The sequence below is a fragment of the Anolis carolinensis genome, unplaced genomic scaffold (assembly GCF_035594765.1).
Source record: "Anolis carolinensis isolate JA03-04 unplaced genomic scaffold, rAnoCar3.1.pri scaffold_7, whole genome shotgun sequence".
In the NCBI taxonomy this organism is placed as follows: domain Eukaryota; kingdom Metazoa; phylum Chordata; class Lepidosauria; order Squamata; family Dactyloidae; genus Anolis; species Anolis carolinensis.
The window spans coordinates 29,780,211-29,805,467 of record NW_026943818.1 but is presented as its reverse complement, the minus strand read 5'-3'; the positions used below and the strand labels follow the sequence as shown (position 1 = coordinate 29,805,467).

The following is a 25,257-nucleotide window of genomic DNA, read 5'->3' as shown; positions in this document are numbered from 1 at the left end:
TAGTAATAATAGTGATAATGTTATAATAAAAATAATGTAATAATGATGCAATAATGATGATGATGGAATAATAACAATGCAATAATAATACTGATAATAAAAATAATGTAGTAATAATAGTGATAATGTTATAATAAAAATAATGTAATAATGATGCAATAATGATGATGATGGAATAATAACTTTGATAATTAATAATTATTGGGGGCCCCGTCATCAGGACGGCCGGGGGGACCACACGGGGAATCTTCTTCTAGGATGAGAATAATAATAATAATAATAATAATAATAATAATAATAATAATAATAATAATAATAATAATGTAATACTAATGTAGTAATAATAATGTAATAATAACAATGCAATAATAATGATGATGATGTAATAATAATAATATAATAATACTGTAATAATGTAATAATAATAGTGATAATGTAATAATGATGCAATAACAGTGATGATGTAATAGTAATAATGTAATAGTAATAATAATACTGTAATAATGTAATAGTAATAATAATGTAATAATAATACTGTAATAATGTAATAATAATAGTGATAATGTAATAATGATGCAATAACAGTGATGATGTAATAGTAATAATGTAATAGTAATAATAATGTAATAATAATACTGTAATAATGTAATAATAATAATAATGTAATAATACTGTAATAATGTAATAGTAATAATAATGTAATAATAATACTGTAATAATGTAATAGTAATAATAATGTAATAATAATACTGTAATAATGTAATAATAATAGTGATAATATAATAATAATAATAATATTGTAATAATGATGCAATAATAATGATGATGTAATAGTAGTAATGTAATAGTAATAATGTAATAGTAATAATAATATAATAATAATACTGTACTAATGTAATAGTAATAATAATAGTGATAATAATAGTGATAATGTAATAATAATAATATTGTAATAATGATGCAATAATAATGATGATGTAATAGTAGTAATGTAATAGTAATAATGTAATAGTAATAATAATATAACAATAATACTGTACTAATGTAATAGTAATAATAATAGTGATAATAATAGTGATAATGTAATAATAATAATATTGTAATAATGATGCAATAATAATGATGTAATAGTAATAATGTAATAGTAATAATAATGTAATAACAACGATAATGTAATAGTAATAATAATGTAATAATAATACTGTAATAATGTAATACAGTAGAGTCTCACTTATCCAACACTCGCTTATCCAATGTTCTGGATTATCCAACGCATTTTTGTAGTCCATGTTTTCAATATATCCTGATATTTTGGTGCTAAATTCGTAAATACAGTCATTACTACATAACATTACTGCCTATTGAACTACTTTTTCTGTCAAATTTTTTGTCTAACCTGATGTTTTGGTGCTTCATTTGTAAAATCATCACCTAATTTGACGCTTAATAGGCGTTTTCTTAATCCCCCCTTATTATCCAACATATTCACTTATCCAACATTCTGCTGGCCCGTTTATGTTGGATAAGTGAGACTCTACTGTACTTACCTCAGAGATAGCAAAGCTGACAGTTTACCTCACATATGTACTTACCTCATATGTACTTATGTACTTACCTCATAGTTCATCGTTTTTGTACTTACCTCATGTACTTACCATATAGTCATTATAGATAGGACTTACCTGATAGTGTACTTACCTCATGTACTTACCATATATAGTTATTATACCTCATAGTTTACCTCACAGCTTATGTACTTACCTCATAGTTTACCTCAGAGTAAAGTACATGAGGTAAGTCCTAGGCTATGAGGTAAGTACGTAAGCTATGCTCTTGGTAAGTAAGCTGTGTAATAATAATTAAACTATGACCTATGTGGTAAGGACCAGCTAGGGTGAACTATAATAATACAATAGTAACTATAATAATAGAATGACTCTGAAGTAAACTATGAGGTAAGTCCAAGGCTATGATAAGCACTATCTATCTATAATGACTCTGAGGTAAACTATGAGGTAAATACATAAGCTATGAGGTAAACTAATAGGTATAATAACTATATGGTAGTTTTTTTATATAGTAACTAGCTGTGCCCGGCCACGCGTTGCTGTGTCTGAGTCTGGTGGTGTTGGTCAGTCTACATGAGGTTGTATTGATGCTGTGACCTCCACCTTCTTTATACTCACATTAGTAGCAGTATTTGAAGTCTGTTTCCTTCTTCCATTTTTGTGTTGATTGATAATTGCTTGAGATCCCTGTTGTCTTTGGTTTGTTGTTAGTTGTAATGTCTGATTCTGCTGAGTGCGGTTTATATTTTTATTGTGGTACAATAGTCTTTTTGTTGTTTTGCCTGTGTAGGTGTTTATTATTGTTGTTGTTGTTGTGGTCATGAAGGTTGGATAAGTTAGATGCTCCTGTATTGTTTTTTGGAGGCCCAGTGTAGCACTGACTGGCCTCTCAGCCTCAGTGCCTGGCTGTTTCTTGCCTGTGATGGTGTTGATTCTTATTGTTGTTGTTGTTGTCATTGTTATTATTGTAATTGTTTTTTGGAGGCCAAGTGTGAATGTAGGGATTGGGGAGGTGGATGAGTTGTGTTGTCAAATTTGGTATTTGTTATAGTCACAATGCGTTGTTGTGAGTTTTGTGGGTCCGGATTGTGGTTTTGTGGTGTAGTTGTGTTGTTACAACCGGGAGAAAAGGCTTTTGTGTTGTGTTGTCAAGTTTCGTATTACTGGGGCGTTTAGTTGTGTTGCTATAGTCACGATGCATTGTTGTGAGTTTTGTGGGTCCAGATTGTGGTTTTGTGCTGTGGTTGTGTTGTTACAACCGGGAGGCAAGGCTTTTGCGTTGTGTTGTTATGTTTTATATTTCTGGGTCGTTTAATTGTGTGCCAAGTTTTGTATTTCTGGGGCGTTTGTTGTGTTGTTATAGTCACGATGCGTTGTTGTGAGTTTTATGGGTCCGGATTGTGGTTTTGTGGTGTGGTTGTGTTGTTACAACCTGGAGGGAAGGCTTTTGTATTGTGTTGCCAAGTTTTGTATTTCTGGGGCGTTTAATTGTGTTGTTATAGTCACAATGCGTTGTTGTGAGTTTTATGGGTCCTGTGTGGTTTTGTGGTGTGGTTGTGTTGTTACAACCTGGAGGGAAGGCTTTTGCGTTGTGTTGCCAAGTTTTGTATTTCTGGGGCGTTTGTTGTGTTGTTATAGTCACAATGCGTTGTTGTGAGTTTTGTGGGTCCTGTGTGGTTTTGTGGTGTGGTTGTGTTGTTACAACCTGGAGGGAAGGCTTTTGCGTTGTGTTGCCAAGTTTTGTATTTCTGGGGCGTTTGTTGTGTTGTTATAGTCACAATGCGTTGTTGTGAGTTTTGTGGGTCCTGTGTGGTTTTGTGGTGTGGTTGTGTTGTTACAACTGGGAGGCAAGGCTTTTGCATTGTGTTGCCAAGTTTTGTATTTCTGGGGCGTTTAGTTGTGTTGTTATCGCATGATGCGTTGTTGTGAGTTTTGTGGGTCTGGATTGTGGTTTTGTGGTGTGGTTGTGTTGTTGTAACCTGGAGGCAGGCCTTTTGCATTGTGTTGCCAAATTTTGTATTTCTGGGATGTTTAGTTTTGTTGTTATAGTCACTGCGCAAACAACTTTATCATTTTATATATATAGATAGTAGTTTTTGTAGTCAATGTTTTCAATACATTGTGATATTTTGGTGCTAAATTCGTAAATACAGTAATTACTATGTAGCATTACTGCGTATTGAACTACTTTTTCTGTCAAACTTGTTGTAAAACATGATGTTTTGGTGCTGAATTTGTAAAATCATAACCTAATTGGATGTTTAATAGGCTTTTCCTTAATCTCTCCTTATTATCCAAGATATTCGCTTATCCAAGCTTCTGTCGGCCCGTTTAGCTTGGATAAGTGAGACTCTACTGTAGTTATTATACCTCATAGTTTACCTCATAGCTTATGTACTTACCTCATAGTTTACCTCAGAGTCATTATAGATATTGCTTATCATAGCCTTGGACTTACCTCAGAGTTTCCCTCAGAGTCATTCTATTATTATAGTTACTATTATTTTATTATAGTTCACCCTAGCTGGTACTTACCACATGGGTCATAGTTTAGGTACTTACCTCATAGCCTAGGACTTACCTCATGTTCTTACCCTATAGTTATTATACCTCCTAGTTTACCTCACAGCTTATGTACTTACCACATAGTTCATCGTTTTTGTACTTACCTCATAGCCTAGGACTTACCTCATGTTCTTACCCTATAGTTATTATACCTCCTAGTTTACCTCACAGCTTATGTACTTACCACATAGTTCATCGTTTTTGTACTTACCTCATAGCCTAGGACTTACCTCATGTTCTTACCCTATAGTTATTATACCTCATAGGTAAGTACCTAAACTATGAGGTAAGTACCTAAACTATGACCTATGTGGTAAGGACCAGCTAGGGTGAACTATAATAATATAATAGTAACTATAATAAAAGAATGACTCTGAAGTAAACTATGAGGTAAGTCCAAGGCTATGATAAGCAATATCTATAATGACTCTGAAGTAAACTATGAGGTAAGTCCAAGGCTATGATAAGCAATATCTATAATGACTCTGAGGTAAACTATGAGGTAAGTACATAAGCTATGAGGTAAACTATCAGCTTTGCTATCTCTGAGGTAAGTACCTAAACTATGACCTATGTGGTAAGGACCAGCTAGGGTGAACTATAATAATATAATAGTAACTATAATAATAGAATGACTCTGAAGTAAACCTCACAGCTTATGTACTTACCTCATAATTTACCTCAGAGTAAAGTACATGAGGTAAGTCCTAGGCTATGAGGTAAGTACGTAAGCTAGGAGACCAAGTGAGCGGAGCTTAGCCTTCTAACTGGCAGCAATTGGATAAAAGCAATTATTCCTCTCTCTCTCTCTAATTAGGACTTTATTTTTCTTTTCTTTTTGTTGTATCAACCTAGAGGCGTGGATGATGGGTTGTGTTGTCAAATTTCGAGGTTGGGGGGCCTGTCGTTTTGTTGTTTTGTGCGTCGCCGTGATGCCATCACTCTTTTATATATATAGATTGTATTATTATAGTTCACCCTAGCTAGTTTGTGATCCCACCAGTTCTTTGCTGCTGGGAGGTGGTCCTTGAGGCATAGGTTCCAATGGATCCTTTGGGCCACGTAGTTGTGCCTCTGTTTGTAGTCTGTCTGTGCAATTTTCTTCTTATTGTTATTATTAACTCTGTGCCTTGTTGTGTGGCTTTGCAGGGCCTTCCTGGACTCGTCCTCGATGAGGAAGCGCATGCAGAGCGTCCTGGACCGGCTGGGCGGTCGGGGGCCACAGGGCTCCCTCTACGGCGTCCTGGGTAAGTGAGGGACCCCCAAAGGCCATCCGGACCACCCCCTTCCCTTCCCTGGGGTCTCCCTTGGGCTCCGGCTTCACCCATCCATCTCCTTCCTTTGCAGAGGCCTTCCAGAGGGCCCGGCGGAGGATGCAAGAGGCCCGGGTGAGCCTCCCCCAGGACCTGATCCGGCCACAGCCTTCTCCTTCCCCGGCCCACGTGGGCCGAGGAGACTCCTGACCGGGGACGATGGGCCTCCTTGCAAAGGACTCTGGAAAGCATCAACAACAACAACAACAAGAACAGGAAGAGACTGTTTCCAGGTTCACAGCGAGACGTCCACAAAGACTCCGAGACTGGGACGTGGGATGTATTCCGGGCTGTCAGAAGTTGTGAGAAATAATAATAATAATAATAATAATAATAATAATAATAATAATAATAATAATAGAGTTGTTGTATGTTTTCTGGGCTGTCTTGCCCACATCTATGGCAGGCATCCCCAGAGGTTGTGAGAAGTAATAATAATAATAATAATAATAATAATAATAATAATAATAATAATAATAATAATAGGGTTGTTGTATGTTTTCTGGGCTGTCTGGCCCACATCTATGGCAGGCATCCCCAGAGGTTGTGAGAAATAATAATAATAATAATAATAATAATAATAATAGGGTTGTTGTATGTTTTCTGGGCTGTCTGGCCCACATCTATGGCAGGCATCCCCAGAAGTTGTGAGAAATAATAATAATAATAATAATAATAATAATAATAATAGGGTTGTTGTATGTTTTCTGGGCTGTCTGGCCCACATCTATGGCAGGCATCCCCAGAAGTTGTGAGAAGTAATAATAATAATAATAATAATAATAATAATAATAATAATAATAATAATAGGGTTGTTGTATGTTTTCTGGGCTGTCTGGCCCACATCTATGGCAGGCATCCCCAGAGGTTGTGAGAAATAATAATAATAATAATAATAATAATAATAATAATAGGGTTGTTGTATGTTTTCTGGGCTGTCCGCCCCACATCTATGGCAGGCATCCCCAGAGGTTGTGAGAAGTAATAATAATAATAATAATAATAATAATAATAATAGGGTTGTTGTATGTATTCCGGGCTGTCTGGCCATATTCTAGAAGTATTCTCTCCTGATGTTTCACCCACATCTATGGCAGGCATCCTCAGAGGTTGTGAGAAATAATAATAATTATAATTATAATAGGTTTGTTGTATGTTTTCTGGGCTGTCTGGCCCACATCTATGGCACGCATCCCCAGAGGTTGTGAGAAATAATAATAATAATAATAATAATAATAATAATAATAATAAGAGGTTTGTTGTATGTATTCCAGGCTGTCTGGCCATGTTCCAGAAGCATTCTCTCCTGACGTTTCGCCCACATCTATGGCAGGCATCCTCAGAGGTTTTGAGAAATAATAATAATTATAATTATAATTATAATAGGGTTGCTGTATGTATTCCAGGCTGTCTGGCCATGTTCTAGAAGCATTCTCTCCTGACATTTCACCCACATCTATGGCAGGCATCCTCAGAGGTTGCGAGAAATAATTATAATTATAATAGGGTTGTTGTATGTATTCCGGGCTGTCTGGCCATGTTCCAGAAGCATTCTCTCCCAACGTTTCGCCCACATCTATGGCAGGCATCCCCAGAAGTTGTGAGAAATATTAATAATAATATTAATAATAATAATAATAATAATAATGATGATGATAATAATAGAGTTGTATGTTTTCCGGACTGTCTGGCCATGTTCTAGAAGCATTATCTCCTGACGTTTTGCCCACATCTATGGCAGGCTTCCTCAGAAGTTGTGAGAAATAATAATAATTATAATTATAATAGGGTTGTTGTATGTTAATAATAATAATAATAATAATAATAATAATAGAGTTGTATGTATTCACACTGGCCTCCAACTGACAAGAGTTCTTCTCTCACCCTGGACTTTCCACGGATATATATAAACCTTTCTTGCTTAATTTCTCCATCTACCTCACAACCTCTGGGGATGCCTGCCCTAGATGTGGGCGAAACGTCAGGAGAGAATGCTTCTGGAACATGGCCACACAGCCCGAAAGACACACAACAACCCAATTTTCTTTATTATTATTATTATTATTATTATTATTATTATTTCCCACAACCTCTGAGGATGCCTGCCCTAGATGTGGGTGGAACGTCAGGAGAGAATGCTTCTGGGACATGGCCAGACAGCCCAGAATACATACAACAACCCCATTATTATTATTATTATTATTATTATTATTATTATTATTATTATTTCTCACAACCTCTGAGGATGCCTGGCCTAGATGTGGGCGAAACGTCAGGAGAGAATGCTTCTGGGACAGGGCCAGGCAGCCCAGAATACATACAACAACCCCATTATTATTATTATTATTATTATTATTATTATTATTATTATTTCTCACAACCTCTGAGGATGCCTGGCCTAGATGTGGGCGAAACGTCAGGAGAGAATGCTTCTGGGACATGGCCAGGCAGCCCAGAATACATACAACAACCCCATTATTATTATTATTATTATTATTATTATTATTATTATTATTATTATTATATCTCACAACCTCTGAGGATGCCTGCCCTAGATGTGGGCGAAACGTCAGGAGAGAATGCTTCTGGGACATGGCCAGGCAGCCCAGAATACATACAACAACCCCATTATTATTATTATTATTATTATTATTATTATTTCTCACAACCTCTGTCAATGTTGACAACACATTGACTCTGAGACTGTGGTCCCAGGGGGGGTCTGCTGTGTGGCTGCTCTTGCACGGAAATAAATCCATGTTATCAGTGTGGACGGAAGCGGGTGGCTCTCTTTCTTCTCCTTCCTTCCTTCGTTCCTTCCACGTTGTGAAGTCACACAGAGCCCGTCCGGCCCGACTGCCGGGGTTCCGTCCGCAGAGGAGCTCCACCCAGACATGGCGTCCAGTGCAGGTCGGTGAGCCCATCTGCCGGGAGGGATCGAGGGGTGTCTCCCTTTGGGCCAGACTCTCATATCGGTCTCTCTCCCTCTCTCTGTTCTCGGTCTGTCGTGTCCACGAAGAAGAGGAGGAAACGGACGGATACGGGGTGCCGAGGGCGCCGGATCCCCCTCTTCCGCCCCAACCGGGGAAGGTACGTGCGCATCATAACAAACATCATGAATATAATAAATATATTATATTAACGGCGCTCCAGAGTGTGGGTAGATCAATAGGTACTGCTCCGGTGGGGCGGTTATGGCACTCCATGCAGTCATGCCAGTGGCCACATGACCTTGGAGGTGTCTATGGACAACGCCGGCTCTTTGGCTTAGAAATGGAGAGGAGCACCAACCCCCAGAGTGTGAGTAGATCAATAGGTACTGCTCCGGAGGGAAGATAACGGTGCTCCATGCAGTCATGACCTTGGAGGTGTCTACGGACAACGCCGGCTCTTTGGCTTAGAAATGGAGAGGAGCACCAGGTCCCAGAGTGTGGGTAGATCAATAGGTACTGCTCCAGCGGGAAGATAACGGTGCTCCATGCAGTCATGACCTTGGAGGTGTCTACGGACAACGCCGGCTCTTTGGCTTAGAAATGGAGAGGAGCACCAGGTCCCAGAGTGTGGGTAGATCAATAGGTACTGCTCCGGTGGGAAGGTAACGGTGCTCCATGCAGTCATGCCAGTGGCCACATGACCTTGGAGGTGTCTATGGACAACGCCGGCTCTTTGGCTTAGACATGGAGATGAGCACCAACCCCCAGAGTGTGGGTAGATAAATAGGTACTGCTCCGGTGGGGCGGTTATGGCACTCCAGCTAGTCATGCCAGTGGCCACATGACCTTGGAGGTGTCTACGGACAACGCCAGCTCTTGGGCTTAGACATGGAGATGAGCACCAACCCCCAGAGTGTGAGTAGATCAATAGGTACCGCTCCGGTGGGAAGGTAACGGCGCTCCATGCAGTCATGCCAGTGGCCACATGACCTTGGAGGTGTCTATGGACAACGCCAGCTCTTTGGCTTAGACATGGAGAGGAGCACCAGGTCCCAGAGTGTGGGTAGATCAATAGGTACTGCTCCGGTGGGGCGGTTATGGCACTCCAGCTAGTCATGCCAGTGGCCACATGACCTTGGAGGTGTCTACGGACAACGCCGGCTCTTTGGCTTAGAAATGGAGAGGAGCACCAACCCCCAGAGTGTGAGTAGATCAATAGGTACTGCTCCGGCGGGAAGATAACGGTGCTCCATGCAGTCATGACCTTGGAGGTGTCTACGGACAACGCCGGCTCTTCGGCTTAGACATGGAGAGGAGCACCAGGTCCCAGAGTGTGGGTAGATAAATAGGTACTGCTCCGGTGGGGCGGTTATGGCACTCCAGCTAGTCATGCCAGTGGCCACATGACCTTGGAGGTGTCTACGGACAACGCCAGCTCTTGGGCTTAGACATGGAGATGAGCACCAACCCCCAGAGTGTGAGTAGATCAATAGGTACCGCTCCGGTGGGAAGGTAACGGCGCTCCATGCAGTCATGCCAGTGGCCACATGACCTTGGAGGTGTCTATGGACAACGCCAGCTCTTTGGCTTAGACATGGAGAGGAGCACCAGGTCCCAGAGTGTGGGTAGATCAATAGGTACTGCTCCGGTGGGGCGGTTATGGCACTCCAGCTAGTCATGCCAGTGGCCACATGACCTTGGAGGTGTCTACGGACAACGCCGGCTCTTTGGCTTAGAAATGGAGAGGAGCACCAACCCCCAGAGTGTGAGTAGATCAATAGGTACTGCTCCGGCGGGAAGATAACGGTGCTCCATGCAGTCATGACCTTGGAGGTGTCTACGGACAACGCCGGCTCTTCGGCTTAGACATGGAGAGGAGCACCAGGTCCCAGAGTGTGGGTAGATAAATAGGTACTGCTCCGGTGGGGCGGTTATGGCACTCCAGCTAGTCATGCCAGTGGCCACATGACCTTGGAGGTGTCTACGGACAACGCCGGCTCTTCGGCTTAGACATGGAGATGAGCACCAACCCCCAGAGTGTGGGTAGATAAATAGGTACTGCTCCAGCGGGAAGGTAACGGCGCTCCATGCACTCATGCCTATGGCCACATGACCTTGGAGGTGTCTACGGACAACGCCGGCTCTTTGGCTTAGAAATGGAGATGAGCACCAACCCCCAGAGTGTGGGTAGATCAATAGGTACTGCTCTGGAGGGAAGGTAACGGCGCTCCATGCAGTCATGCCAGTGGCCACATGACCTTGGAGGTGTCTATGGACAACGCCGGCTCTTTGGCTTAGAAATGGAGATGAGCACCAATAATAATAATATTATCATGTTATACAATATAATACTAATAATAATACCATATAATAATATTAATTATATGTTATATACGTATTACATATAATATTACAGTATAGTGGTATAGCTCAATATAGTAATGTATAATGCGAATATTGTGCTATGCTAATAATATAATATATTGTATATACATATGATATTGATAATAATATTATCATGTCATACAATATAATACTAATAATAATACCATATAATAATATTAATTATATGTTATATACGTATTACATGTAATATTACAGTATAGTGGTATAGTTCAATATAGTAATGTATAATGCGAATATTGTGCTATGCTAATAATATAATATATTGTATATACATATGATATTGATAATAATATTATCATGTTATACAATATAATACTAATAATAATACCATATAATAATATTAATTATATGTTATATACATATTACATGTAATATTACAGTATAGTGGTATAGTTCAATATAGTAATGTATAATGCGAATATTGTGCTATGCTAATAATATAATATATTGTATATACATATGATATTGATAATAATATTATCATGTCATACAATATAATACTAATAATAATACCATATAATAATATTAATTATATGTTATATACGTATTACATGTAATATTACAGTATAGTGGTATAGCTCAATATAGTAATATTAGCTGTGCCCAGCCATGCGTTGCTGTGGTGTATGGGAATCCTTTGTTGGCCAGGTTGAATAGCAGTGAATAGCCTTGCAGCCTCAAAGCCTGGCCGCTTTCTACCTTGCGGAATCCTTGGTCGGTTAGTTTGAGTAGCAATTAACAGTCTCGGCGTGGCCGGTATGAATGCTGCAATTAGGCACCTTGATTAGCATGTAATGGCCTCGTTGGGAGGTGTTAGCTGGCCCTAATTGTTTCCTTTCTGGAATCCCCAATTCCCCTGTTTTCAGAGTGTTGCTCTTTATTTATTTACCGTCCTGGTTTTAGAAGATTATATTGTTCTGTATTATTCTACCACAGCAATTATTTCATATTATATTTATAACCTTATGTGATCTGCTTAGAAGTGGATTATATGAGGCCCCTTCTACACCTGTATAAAATCCACACTGAAGTGGATGATATGGCAGTGTGGACTCAAGATAATCCAGTTCAAAGCAGATTCCAAATGGGTTATATAGTTGTGTGAAAGGACCTTGAGTCTACACTACCATATAATCCAGTTAAAATCAGATAATCTGTATTTTATAGGCAGTGTGGAAGAGGCCTAAGTGAGGCCTAACTCTACCTGTTCCCTGGGCTGAGTGGGTTGCTAGGAGGCCAAGTGGGCGGAGCTTAGCCTTCTAAGTGGCAGCAGTTGGATAAAAACAATTATCCTCTAATTAGGATAACAAGTCCCTCTAATTAGGACTTTATTTTTATTTTATTTTTGTTGTATGAACGTAGAGGCCTGGATGAGGGGTTATGCTGCCAAGTTTGGTGTTTCTGGGATGTGTAGTTTTGTTGTTTTGTCCGAGGCCGAAACACCATTACCCTTTTATATATATAGATAGAAGGGTAATGAAATTTCGTCTATATATAAAAAAGGGTAATGAAATTTTATGAATATAATAAATATCTATATATATAAAAGAGTGATGGCATCATGGCGACGCACAAAACAACAAAACTACAGGCCCCCCAACCTCGAAATTTGACAACACAACCCATCATCCACGCCTCTAGGTTGATACAACAAAAAGAAAAGAAAAATAAAGTCCTAATTAGAGAGAGAGGAATAATTGCTTTTATCCAATTGCTGCCAGTTAGAAGGCTAAGCTCCTCCCACTTGGTCTCCTAGCAACCCAATAAAAAATAATAAAAAAACACTAAAAATTAAAACAATAAAATACTATAATAACAGAAAATAACTAAAAATAATACAAGGAAATAATAAAATATAATAAATAAAAATATAACTTACAATAAAATTAATTAAAAAAATTGCAAATAACGTCAAATAAAAATTACACAACAATTTTTAACCGATACCACCACCACTTTGCCACAGCAACGCGTGGCCGGGCACAGCTAGTATATATATAAATACATTATTATTATTGACACAAAAACATAGTATGATACAGCAGACGAGATTTATATGCTGGATTTCGTTTATCATTATTATTATTATTATTATTTGATGAGATGAGCCTTTGGTTATTTTTGTTTGAAAGAATAAATAGCCTAGGGCTGATAACAGAAAGACATAAAATTTAAAAAAAAAACCCTGGTCACATTGACTTTAGAAATGCTTTTTGAACGAAAATTTTAAACGCTTATATGTTTAATATATTATATTGTAAAACAAGACTTGGAGGACAGAATGTGAAAATTGGAAGAAGTAACATCAATTTAAAATAACCAAAGGCTCATCTCATCAAATAATAATAATAATAATAATAATAATAATAAACGAAATCCAGCATATAGATCTCGTCTGCTGTATCATACTATGTTTTGTGTCAATAATAATTATAAATATAATAAATATATGTGTATTGTATGAAAGGGACTGGAGAGTCTTAGTAGTAGACCAAGAGAAGGACGTGAGTCAAGAGTGCCATGCAGCAGCAGAAAAGGCCAATGTGATTCTAGAAGAATAGTGTGGAGATGGATGGCATAAGTGGTGACTTCTTCCTCTTCTCTTTGCAGACGTCTGCCGCTATCTGCTGCCTTCAAGCCCTGACGGACCTCGGCCTGAGCCTGGAGCCCGCCTGCCCTTGCGGGGACGACGGACAGGTACGTTGGCACTTTGCACATGCTTAGAGGGACCTGTCTCCTTCTTCAGGGTCCCATTTGTGAGCCAGAGCCAGGTCTTCTCCTTATCAGCTTTTCCTTCAATTTTGTCAAGGAACTTTCCATGCCATGTTTTGTTGTGCCAGCTGTCAGCTCTAGTTTGTAGTGCGGTTTTCTTGTACTGGTTTTTTGTCTGCTGTGCTATTATTATTATTATTATTATTATTATCAGCTTTTCCTTCAATTTTGTCAAGGAACTTTCCATGCCATGTTTTGTTGTGCCAGATGTCAACTCTAGTTTGTAGTGCGGTTTTCTTGTACTGATTCTTTTTTAAAAATATTATTATTATTATTATTCCAATGCATCCCCGTCTTGGCCTTGCTGACCCTTTGCACATGCTCAGAGGGATCTGTCTCCTTCTTCAGGGTCCCATTCGTGAGCCAGCTGTGCCAGCTGTCAGCTCTAGTTTGTAGTGCGGTTTTCTTGTACTGGTTTTTTGTTTATTATTATTATTATTATTATTATTATTCCAAAGCAGCCCCCTCTTGGCCTTGCTGACCCTTTGCACATGCTCAGAGGGACCTGTCTCCTTCTTCAGGGTCCCATTCGTGAGCCAGCTGTGCCAGCTGTCAGCTCTAGTTTGTAGTGCGGTTTTCTTGTACTGGTTTTTTGTTTATTATTATTATTATTATTATTATTATTATTATTATTCCAAAGCAGCCCCCTCTTGGCCTTGCTGACCCTTTGCACATGCTCAGAGGGACCTGTCTCCTTCTTCAGGGTCCCATTCGTGAGCCAGCTCTGCCAGCTGTCAGCTCTAGTTTGTAGTGCGGTTTTCTTGTACTGATTCTTTTTTTTTAAATTATTATTATTATTCCAATGCAGCCCCCTCTTGGCCTTGCTGACCCTTTGCACATGCTCAGAGGGACCTGTCTCCTTCTTCAGGGTCCCATTTGTGAGCCAGCTCTGCCAGCTGTCAGCTCTAGTTTGTAGTGCGGTTTTCTTGTACTGATTCTTTTTTAAAAAATTATTATTATTATTCCAATGCATCCCCCTCTTGGCCTTGCTGACCCTTTGCACATGCTCAGAGGGACCTGTCTCCTTCTTCAGGGTCCCATTCGTGAGTCAGCTCTGCCAGCTGTCAGCTCTAGTTTGTAGTGCGGTTTTCTTGTACTGATTCTTTTTTTAAAAATTATTATTATTATTCCAATGCATCCCCCTCTTGGCCTTGCTGACCCTTTGCACATGCTCAGAGGGACCTGTCTCCTTCTTCAGGGTCCCATTCGTGAGCCAACTGTGCCAGCTGTCAGCTCTAGTTTGTAGTGCGGTTTTCTTGTACTGGTTTTTTGTTTATTATTATTATTATTATTATTATTATTATTATTATTATCAGCTTTTCCTTCAATTTTGTCAAGGAACTTTCCATGCCATGTTTTGTTGTGCCAGATGTCAACTCTAGTTTGTAGTGCGGTTTTCTTGTACTGATTCTTTTTTTAAAAAATTATTATTATTATTCCAATGCATCCCCGTCTTGGCCTTGCTGACCCTTTGCACATGCTCAGAGGGATCTGTCTCCTTCTTCAGGGTCCCATTCGTGAGCCAGCTGTGCCAGCTGTCAGCTCTAGTTTGTAGTGCGGTTTTCTTGTACTGATTCTTTGTTTATTATTATTAGTATTATTATTATTATTATTATTATTATTATTATTATTATCATCAGCTTTTCCTTCAATTTTGTCAAGGAACTTTCCATGCCATGTTTTGTTGTGCCAGATGTCAGCTCTAGTTTGTAGTGCGGTTTTCTTGTACTGATTCTTTTTTTAAAAAAATTATTATTATTATTCCAAAGCAGCCCCCTCTTGGCCTTGCTGACCCTTTGCACATGCTCAGAGGGACCTGTCTCCTTCTTCAGGGTCCCATTCGTGAGCCAGCTCTGCCAGCTGTCAGCTCTAGTTTGTAGTGCGGTTTTCTTGTACTGGTTTTTTGTTTATTATTATTATTATTATTATTATTATTATTATTATTATTATTATCAGCTTTTCCTTCAATTTTGTCAAGGAACTTTCCATGCCATGTTTTGTTGTGCCAGATGTCAACTCTAGTTTGTAGTGCGGTTTTCTTGTACTGATTCTTTTTTTAAAAAATTATTATTATTATTCCAATGCATCCCCCTCTTGGCCTTGCTGACCCTTTGCACATGCTCAGAGGGATCTGTCTCCTTCTTCAGGGTCCCATTCATGAGCCAGCTGTGTCAGCTGTCAGCTCTAGTTTGTAGTGCGGTTTTCTTGTACTGATTCTTTTTTAAAAAATTATTATTATTATTCCAATGCATCCCCGTCTTGGCCTTGCTGACCCTTTGCACATGCTCAGAGGGATCTGTCTCCTTCTTCAGGGTCCCATTCGTGAGCCAGTTGTGCCAGCTGTCAGCTCTAGTTTGTAGTGCGGTTTTCTTGCACTGATTCTTTTTTTTTAAATTATTATTATTATTCCAATGCAGCCCCCTCTTGGCCTTGCTGACCCTTTGCACATGCTCAGAGGGACCTGTCTCCTTCTTCAGGGTCCCATTCGTGAGCCAGCTCTGCCAGCTGTCAGCTCTAGTTTGTAGTGCGGTTTTCTTGTACTGATTCTTTTTTTAAAAATTATTATTATTATTCCAATGCAGCCCCCTCTTGGCCTTGCTGACCCTTTGCACATGCTCAGAGGGACCTGTCTCCTTCTTCAGGGTCCCATTCGTGAGCCAGCTGTGCCAGCTGTCAGCTCTAGTTTGTAGTGCGGTTTTCTTGTACTGATTCTTTTTTTTAAAATTATTATTATTATTCCAATGCAGCCCCCTCTTGGCCTTGCTGACCCTTTGCACATGCTCAGAGGGACCTGTCTCCTTCTTCAGGGTCCCATTCGTGAGCCAGCTGTGCCAGCTGTCAGCTCTAGTTTGTAGTGCGGTTTTCTTGTACTGGTTTTTTGTTTATTATTATTATTATTATTATTATTATTATTATTCCAGTGCAGCCCCCTCTTGGCCTTGCTGACCCTTTGCACATGCTCAGAGGGACCTGTCTCCTTCTTCTGGGTCCCATTCGTGAGCCAGCTGTGCCAGCTGTCAGCTCTAGTTTGTAGTGCGGTTTTCTTGTACTGATTCTTTTTTTAAAAAATTATTATTATTATTCCAATGCATCCCCCTCTTGGCCTTGCTGACCCTTTGCACATGCTCAGAGGGATCTGTCTCCTTCTTCAGGGTCCCATTCGTGAGCCAGTTGTGCCAGCTGTCAGCTCTAGTTTGTAGTGCGGTTTTCTTGCACTGATTCTTTTTTTTTAAATTATTATTATTATTCCAATGCAGCCCCCTCTTGGCCTTGCTGACCCTTTGCACATGCTCAGAGGGACCTGTCTCCTTCTTCAGGGTCCCATTCGTGAGCCAGCTCTGCCAGCTGTCAGCTCTAGTTTGTAGTGCGGTTTTCTTGTACTGATTCTTTTTTTAAAAATTATTATTATTATTCCAATGCATCCCCCTCTTGGCCTTGCTGACCCTTTGCACATGCTCAGAGGGATCTGTCTCCTTCTTCAGGGTCCCATTCGTGAGCCAGTTGTGCCAGCTGTCAGCTCTAGTTTGTAGTGCGGTTTTCTTGCACTGATTCTTTTTTTTTAAATTATTATTATTATTCCAATGCAGCCCCCTCTTGGCCTTGCTGACCCTTTGCACATGCTCAGAGGGACCTGTCTCCTTCTTCAGGGTCCCATTCGTGAGCCAGCTCTGCCAGCTGTCAGCTCTAGTTTGTAGTGCGGTTTTCTTGTACTGATTCTTTTTTTAAAAATTATTATTATTATTCCAATGCATCCCCCTCTTGGCCTTGCTGACCCTTTGCACATGCTCAGAGGGATCTGTCTCCTTCTTCAGGGTCCCATTCGTGAGCCAGCTGTGCCAGCTGTCAGCTCTAGTTTGTAGTGCGGTTTTCTTGTACTGATTCTTTTTTTTAAAATTATTATTATTATTCCAATGCAGCCCCCTCTTGGCCTTGCTGACCCTTTGCACATGCTCAGAGGGACCTGTCTCCTTCTTCAGGGTCCCATTCGTGAGCCAGCTGTGCCAGCTGTCAGCTCTAGTTTGTAGTGCGGTTTTCTTGTACTGGTTTTTTGTTTATTATTATTATTATTATTATTATTATTATTATTCCAGTGCAGCCCCCTCTTGGCCTTGCTGACCCTTTGCACATGCTCAGAGGGACCTGTCTCCTTCTTCTGGGTCCCATTCGTGAGCCAGCTGTGCCAGCTGTCAGCTCTAGTTTGTAGTGCGGTTTTCTTGTACTGATTCTTTTTTAAAAAAATTATTATTATTATTCCAATGCATCCCCCTCTTGGCCTTGCTGACCCTTTGCACATGCTCAGAGGGACCTGTCTCCTTCTTCAGGGTCCCATTCGTGAGCCAGCTGTGCCAGCTGTCAGCTCTAGTTTGTAGTGCGGTTTTCTTGTACTGATTCTTTTTTTAAAAATTATTATTATTATTCCAATGCATCCCCCTCTTGGCCTTGCTGACCCTTTGCACATGCTCAGAGGGACCTGTCTCCTTCTTCAGGGTCCCATTCGTGAGCCAGCTGTGCCAGCTGTCAGCTCTAGTTTGTAGTGCGGTTTTCTTGTACTGGTTTTTTGTTTATTATTATTATTATTATTATTATCATCATCATCAGCTTTTCCTTCAGTTTTGTCAAGGAACTTTCCATGCCATGTTTTGTTGTGCCAGATGTCAGCTCTAGTTTGTAGTGCGGTTTTCTTGTACTGATTCTTTTTTTTAAAATTATTATTATTATTCCAATGCATCCCCGTCTTGGCCTTGCTGACCCTTTGCACATGCTCAGAGGGATCTGTCTCCTTCTTCAGGGTCCCATTCGTGAGCCAGCTGTGCCAGCTGTCAGCTCTAGTTTGTAGTGCGGTTTTCTTGTACTGATTCTTTTTTAAAAAATTATTATTATTATTCCAATGCAGCCCCCTCTTGGCCTTGCTGACCCTTTGCACATGCTCAGAGGGACCTGTCTCCTTCTTCAGGGTCCCATTCATGAGCCAGCTGTGCCAGCTGTCAGCTCTAGTTTGTAGTGCGGTTTTCTTGTACTGATTCTTTTTTTTTAAAATTATTATTATTATTCCAATGCATCCCCCTCTTGGCCTTGCTGACCCTTTGCACATGCTCAGAGGGACCTGTCTCCTTCTTCAGGGTCCCATTCGTGAGTCAGCTCTGCCAGCTGTCAGCTCTAGTTTGTAGTGCGGTTTTCTTGTACTGATTCTTTTTTTAAAAATTATTATTATTATTCCAATGCATCCCCGTCTTGGCCTTGCTGACCCTTTGCACATGCTCAGAGGGACCTGTCTCCTTCTTCAGGGTCCCATTCGTGAGCCAGCTGTGCCAGCTGTCAGCTCTAGTTTGTAGTGCGGTTTTCTTGTACTGATTCTTTTTTTTAAAAATTATTATTATTATTCCAATGCAGCCCCCTCTTGGCCTTGCTGACCCTTTGCACATGCTCAGGGGGACCTGGGGAAGGAAGGCGGGCCCTTTGCGCATGCTCAGGGGAACGGTGTCCACGTTCTCCTTGCAGGAGGCGGAGGGGGATCCGGACCCGGACCGGGAGCGCCGGCTGGAGGCGTGGGCGAGCGTGGCGCTGGTGCGTCTCTCCCGGCAGCACTTCCTCCCGGTGATGCGCGAGCTGCAGCGCCACCTGCGGCCCTTCGTCCAGCCCGAGGAGTTCACCCTGCGCGCCCTGGGCAGCGTGGCCGCCTCCAACGGTCAGTCGGGACGGTCCGAGGGCTGTGTGTCCATCCACCCACCCACCCATCCGTCTCCGTTGATCTCCGTGTCTCTCCTCCTCCTCCTCCTCAGCGCTGCTCTGCATCCCCTTCATGGGCATCACGCTGACCACGCTGCAGACGGTCACTCGCGGGATGGAGGGCGTCCGGAGGCGCCAGGCCCTCTGCCAAGGTGGGTCACTCCGCCCCGTTGAGTCTTGGCAGCAGAATGACCGCCTGGTGAGATCTATCGTAGCCAATTCGTTATCAGAACGAGCGTTTGAACTTGTAAGGAATGCCGAAACCGCAAAGGAGGTTATGGGCCTATTTGCAGAATAATGACAGTAAAGGCTCACTGCCGGCCCGTTTATGTTGGATAAGTGAGTCTCTACAGTATACATTTATAGTACAACTAGCTGTGCCCGGCCACGCGTTGCTGTGGCGAAGTCTGGTGGTATGGGAAATAAAGTATTGAGGAATTAGTGGTAGTTAAGGTCAAGGGTCCCCTGGGCTGAGTGGGTTGCTAGGAGACCAAGTGAGTGGAGCTTAGCCTTCTAACTGGCAGCAATTGGATAAAAGCAATTATTCCTCTCCCTCTAATTAGGACTTTATTTTTCTTTTCTTTTTGTTGTATCAACCTAGAGGCATGGATGAGGGGTTGTGCTGTCAATTTTCGAGGTTGTGGGGTGTTTACTTTTGTTGTTTTGTCCGCTGCCGTGATGCCATCACTCTTTTATATATATAGACTAGCTGTGCCCGGCCACGCGTTGCTGTGGCAAAGTGGTGGTGGTATCGGTTAAAACTTGTTGTGGAATTTTTATTTGACGTTATTTGTATTTTTTTAAATTAATTTTATTGTCACTTATATTTTTTATTTTTTATATTTTATTATTTTGTTGTATTATTTGTAGTCATTTTTATAGTATTTTATTGTATTAATTATTTTAGTGTTTTTTATAATTTTTTATTGTATTATTTGTATTTATTTTTTTATCATTATTTTATTAACACTTGGCTGAGTGGGTTGCTAGGAGACCAAGTGAGTGGAGCTTAGCCTTGTAACTGGCAGCAATTGGATAAAAACAATTATTCCTCTCCCTCTAATTAGGACTTTATTTTTCTTTTCTTTTTGTTGTATCAACCTAGAGGCATGGATGAGGGGTTGTGCTGTCAATTTTCGAGGTTGTGGGGTGTTTACTTTTGTTGTTTTGTCCGCTGCCGTGATGCCATCACTCTTTTATATATATAGATGTATATAATACTATGTATTATTATACATATTATAATGTAAATATATATCTAGTAATATACATTTATATTATAATGTATATAATAATATAAATATATATTTACTAATACACCTTTATATTATTACTAGCTGTGCCCGGCCACGCGTTGCTGTGGCAAAGTGGTGGTTGTATTGGCTAAAAATTGTTGTGTAATTTTTATTTGACTTTATTTGCATTTTTTATTAATTTTATTGTAAGTTATATTTTTATTTATTACATTTTATTATTTTCTTGTATTATTTTTAGTTATTTTCTGTCATTATAGTATTTTATTGTATCAATTTTTTTAGTGTTTTTAATTATTTTTTTATTGGGTTGCTAGGAGACCAAGTTGGAGGAGCTTAGCCTTTTAACTGGCAACAATTGGATAAAAGCAATTATTCTTCTCTCTCTCTAATTAGGACTTTATTTTTCTTTTCTTTTTGTTGTATCAACCTGGAGGCATGGATGATGGGTTGTGTTGTCAAATTTCGAGGTTGGGGGGCCTGTAGTTTTGTTGTTTTGTGGGTCGCCGTGACGCCATCACTCTTTTATATATATAGATTATTATTAGGCTCCTTGAGTTGGAAGGGACCCCAAAGGCCATCCAGTCCAGCTCCCTTCTGCCATCAAGGAAGATAGCATTATTATTATTATTATTATTATTATTATTATTATTATTATTATTATTTTATTATGACACAGCAAACAAGATAGACATGCTGGATTTTATTATTATTATTATTATTATTATTATTATTATTAGACCCCTTGAGTTGGAAGGGACCCCAAAGGCCATCCAGTCCAGCTCCCTTCTGCCATCAAGGAAGATAGCATTATTATTATAATATTATTATTATTATTATTACTATTATTATTATTATTATTATTATTATTATTAGACCCCTTGAGTTGGAAGGGACCCCAAAGGCCATCCAATCCAGCCCCCTTATATATATATATAATACTATCAGACGTAAATTGTCTTACAATATACATGTTGGATAAGTGAGACTCTACTGTAATATTATTATTATTATTATTAGACCCCTTGAGTTTGAAGGGACCCCAAAGGCCATCCAGTCCAGCTCCCTTCTGCCATCAAGGAAGATAGCATTACTATTATATTATTATTATTATTATTATTATTATTATTAGACCCCTTGAGTTGGAAGGGACCCCAAAGGCCATCCAGTCCAGCCCCCTTCTGCCATCAAGGAAGATAGCATTACTATTATATTATTATTATTATTATTATTATTATTATTAGACCCCTTGAGTTGGAAGGGACCCCAAAGGCCATCCAGTCCAGCCCCCTTCTGCCATCAAGGAAGATAGCATTACTATTATATTATTATTATTATTATTATTATTATTATTAGACCCCTTGAGTTGGAAGGGACCCCAAAGGCCATCCAGTCCAGCCCCCTTCTGCCATCAAGGAAGATAGCATTACTATTATATTATTATTATTATTATTATTATTATTATTAGACCCCTTGAGTTGGAAGGGACCCCAAAGGCCATCCAGTCCAGCCCCCTTCTGCCATCAAGGAAGATAGCATTACTATTATATTATTATTATTATTATTATTATTATTATTATTATTAGACCCCTTGAGTTGGAAGGGACCACAAAGGCCATCCAGTCCAGCTCCCTTCTGCCATCAAGGAAGATAGCATTACTATTATATTATTATTATTATTATTATTATTATTATTATTATTATTATTAGACCCCTTGAGTTGGAAGGGACCCCAAAGGCCATCCAGTCCAGCTCCCTTCTGCCATCAAGGAAGATAGCATTATTATAATATTATTATTATTATTATTATTATTATTATTATTATTATTATTATTATTATTAGACTCCTTGAGTTGGAAGGGACCCCAAAGGCCATCCAGTCCAGCTCCCTTCTGCCATCAAGGAAGATAGCATTATTATTATTATAATATTATTATTATTATTATTATTATTATTATTATTATTATTATTAGACCCCTTGAGTTGGAAGGGACCCCAAAGGCCATCCAGTCCATCCCCCTTATATATATATATATATATATATATAATCCTATCAGACGTAAATTGTCTTACAATATACATGTTGGATAAGTGAGACTCTACTGTAATATTATTATTATTATTATTAGACCCCTTGAGTTGGAAGGGACCCCAAAGGCCATCCAGTCCAGCTCCCTTCTGCCATCAAGGAAGATAGCATTATTATTATTATAATATTATTATTATTATTATTATTATTATTATTATTATTATTATTATTAGACCCCTTGAGTTGGAAGGGACCCCAAAGGCCATCCAGTCCAGCCCCCTTATATATATATATAATACTATCAGACGTAAATTGTCTTACAATATACATGTTGGATAAGTGAGACTCTACTGTAATATGCCGTCTGGTTCTCAAAGGCGTTTGGGGGTCCGGGGTCTCCCTCCCTCGCGTGACCCCCTCTCGCCCCCCCCTCTCTCTCCCCCCCCCCCCCCCCCGCAGCCCTGTCCCAGATGTGCCGCGCCATCCGTCTGTACCTGCGCAAGTGGGATCGCGCCCCCGGCCCCCGCGTCCCCGCCCGGCGCTTCTCGGCCCTCCTCCTCCCGCTCTACGACTGCCTGGCCCGGTCATGGATGCCCCACGCAGACCCCCCGGTGAGCACCGCCTACGCCTCCTCCGCCGCAGCCCCACCACCCGGGCTCTCTCCCATCTATCTATCCCTCTCTCTCTCTCTCTCTCTCGATGGCAGGTCCGTGTCTCCTCGCTGGAGGCCTTGCGCCCGGTGCTGAGCCTCCTCCTCCCGGGCCCCGAGACCCAGGCCCACGTCCACCAGGACCTCCTCCTCTTCGCCCACCAGTACCGGACCCCCCGACAGGACCCCTGCCTCGTCACTCAGGTGCACTCACAAACACTACCATCATCATCATCATCATTGTTATGCCATTATTATTATTATTATTATTATTATCCCACCGTTATTATTATCCATTATTATTATTGAGTATTATTATTATTATCCATTATTATTATCCATTATTATTATTATTATCCCACTGTCATTATTATCATTATTATCATTATCCATTATTATCCATTATTATTATTGAGTATTATTATTATTATTATTATCCCACCGTTATTATTATCCATTATTATTATTGAGTATTATTATTATTATCCATTATTATTATTGAGTATTATTATTATTATCCATTATTATTATTGATTATTATTATTATTATCCCACTGTTATTATTATCCATTATTATTATCCATTATTATTATTGAGTATTATTATTATTATCCATTATTATTATCCATTATTATTATTATTATCCCACTGTCATTATTATCATTATTATCATTATCCATTATTATCCATTATTATTGAGTATTATTATTATTATTATTATCCCGCCGTCATTATTATCATTATTATTATTATCCATTATTATTATTGAGTATTATTATTATTATCCATTATTATTATTGAGTATTATTATTATTATCCATTATTATTATTGATTATTATTATTATTATTATCCCACTGTTATTATTATCCATTATTATTATCCATTATTATTATTGAGTATTATTATTATTATCCATTATTATTATCCATTATTATTATTATTATCCCACTGTCATTATTATCATTATTATTATTATCCATTATTATCCATTATTATTATTGAGTATTAATATTATTATTATTATTATTATTATCCATTATTATTATTATCCATTATTATTATTGAGTATTATTATTATTGAGTATTATTATTATTATCCATTATTATTATTGAGTATTATTATTATTATCCATTATTATTATTGATTATTATTATTATTATTATCCCACTGTTATTATTATCCATTATTATTATCCATTATTATTATTGAGTATTATTATTATTATCCATTATTATTATCCATTATTATTATTATTATCCCACTGTCATTATTATCATTATTATTATTATCCATTATTATCCATTATTATTATTGAGTATTAATATTATTATTATTATTATTATTATCCATTATTATTATTATCCATTATTATTATTGAGTATTATTATTATTGAGTATTATTATTATCCATTATTATTATTGAGTATTATTATTATTATCCCACTGTCATTATTATCATTATTATTATTATCCATTATTATTATTGAGTATTATTATTATCCATTATTATTGTTGAGTATTATTATTATTATCCCACCATCATTATTATTATTATTATCCATTATTATTATCCATTAATATAATTGAGTATTAATATTATTATTATTATTATTATTATTATTATCCATTATTATTATTATTATTATTATTATTATTATTATTTCGTATTTTATCATTGCTTTGTATTTGATTTTGCTGTGAGCCGCCCTGAGTCCCCTTCAGGGGAGACGGAGGCGGGATATAAATAAACGTATTATTATTTATTATTAATATTATCCCACCACCATTATTATTATTATTATTATTATTATTATCCATTATTATTTTTGAGTATTATTATTGCAGGTGCTGGGCCAGGTGCTGGGGGCCTCCCTGGTCAACCGCAACCCCATCCCCCCCGCGCTGGTGGAGCCCCTCGTCCGGACCCTCGCCCGGCAGGTAAAGAAGACCCCCCTTTGAGTGGCACATTTCAGCATCATTATTGGAAATTTCCCAGGTAACGAAGCCTATTCCTTTCTCTTCTTCCTTCCCTTTCTCCT

The 25,257-nt window shown here is 38.9% G+C and overlaps 2 protein-coding genes across 11 annotated transcripts in view; both read left to right on the top strand.

Annotated features, from left to right (window-relative positions):
- The window catches only part of LOC134293027 (tectonic-like complex member MKS1), a 237,211-nt gene extending 231,179 nt beyond the window's left edge, over positions 1 to 6,032 (top strand). For 2 of the 4 annotated variants that reach the window (XM_062959233.1, XM_062959232.1), the window contains 2 exons: positions 5,283 to 5,380; positions 5,481 to 6,032. In XM_062959233.1, coding sequence (XP_062815303.1) covers positions 5,283 to 5,380; positions 5,481 to 5,871 — 489 coding nt within the window. In that variant the 3' untranslated portion in view covers positions 5,872 to 6,032. The remainder of the gene's footprint in view (positions 1 to 5,282; positions 5,381 to 5,480) is intronic. The other 2 variants (XM_062959234.1, XM_062959235.1) reach the window with 1 other exon arrangement.
- Positions 6,033 to 7,624: 1,592 nt separating this feature from the next.
- The window catches only part of LOC103281965 (maestro heat-like repeat-containing protein family member 2A), a 110,111-nt gene continuing 92,478 nt past the window's right edge, over positions 7,625 to 25,257 (top strand). For 3 of the 7 annotated variants that reach the window (XR_010000096.1, XM_062959228.1, XM_062959227.1), the window contains exons 1-7: positions 7,629 to 8,536; positions 13,396 to 13,482; positions 19,057 to 19,243; positions 19,338 to 19,436; positions 23,026 to 23,177; positions 23,273 to 23,419; positions 25,064 to 25,156. Coding sequence is in view for 6 of the 7 variants with exons in the window: in XM_062959228.1 (XP_062815298.1) it covers positions 7,886 to 8,536; positions 13,396 to 13,482; positions 19,057 to 19,243; positions 19,338 to 19,436; positions 23,026 to 23,177; positions 23,273 to 23,419; positions 25,064 to 25,156 (1,416 nt within the window). In the remaining variant the exon portion in view is untranslated. Of the gene's footprint in view, positions 8,537 to 13,395; positions 13,483 to 19,056; positions 19,244 to 19,337; positions 19,437 to 23,025; positions 23,178 to 23,272; positions 23,420 to 25,063; positions 25,157 to 25,257 lie in introns of all 7 variants that reach the window. The other 4 variants (XM_062959226.1, XM_062959225.1, XM_062959223.1 and 1 more) reach the window with 3 other exon arrangements.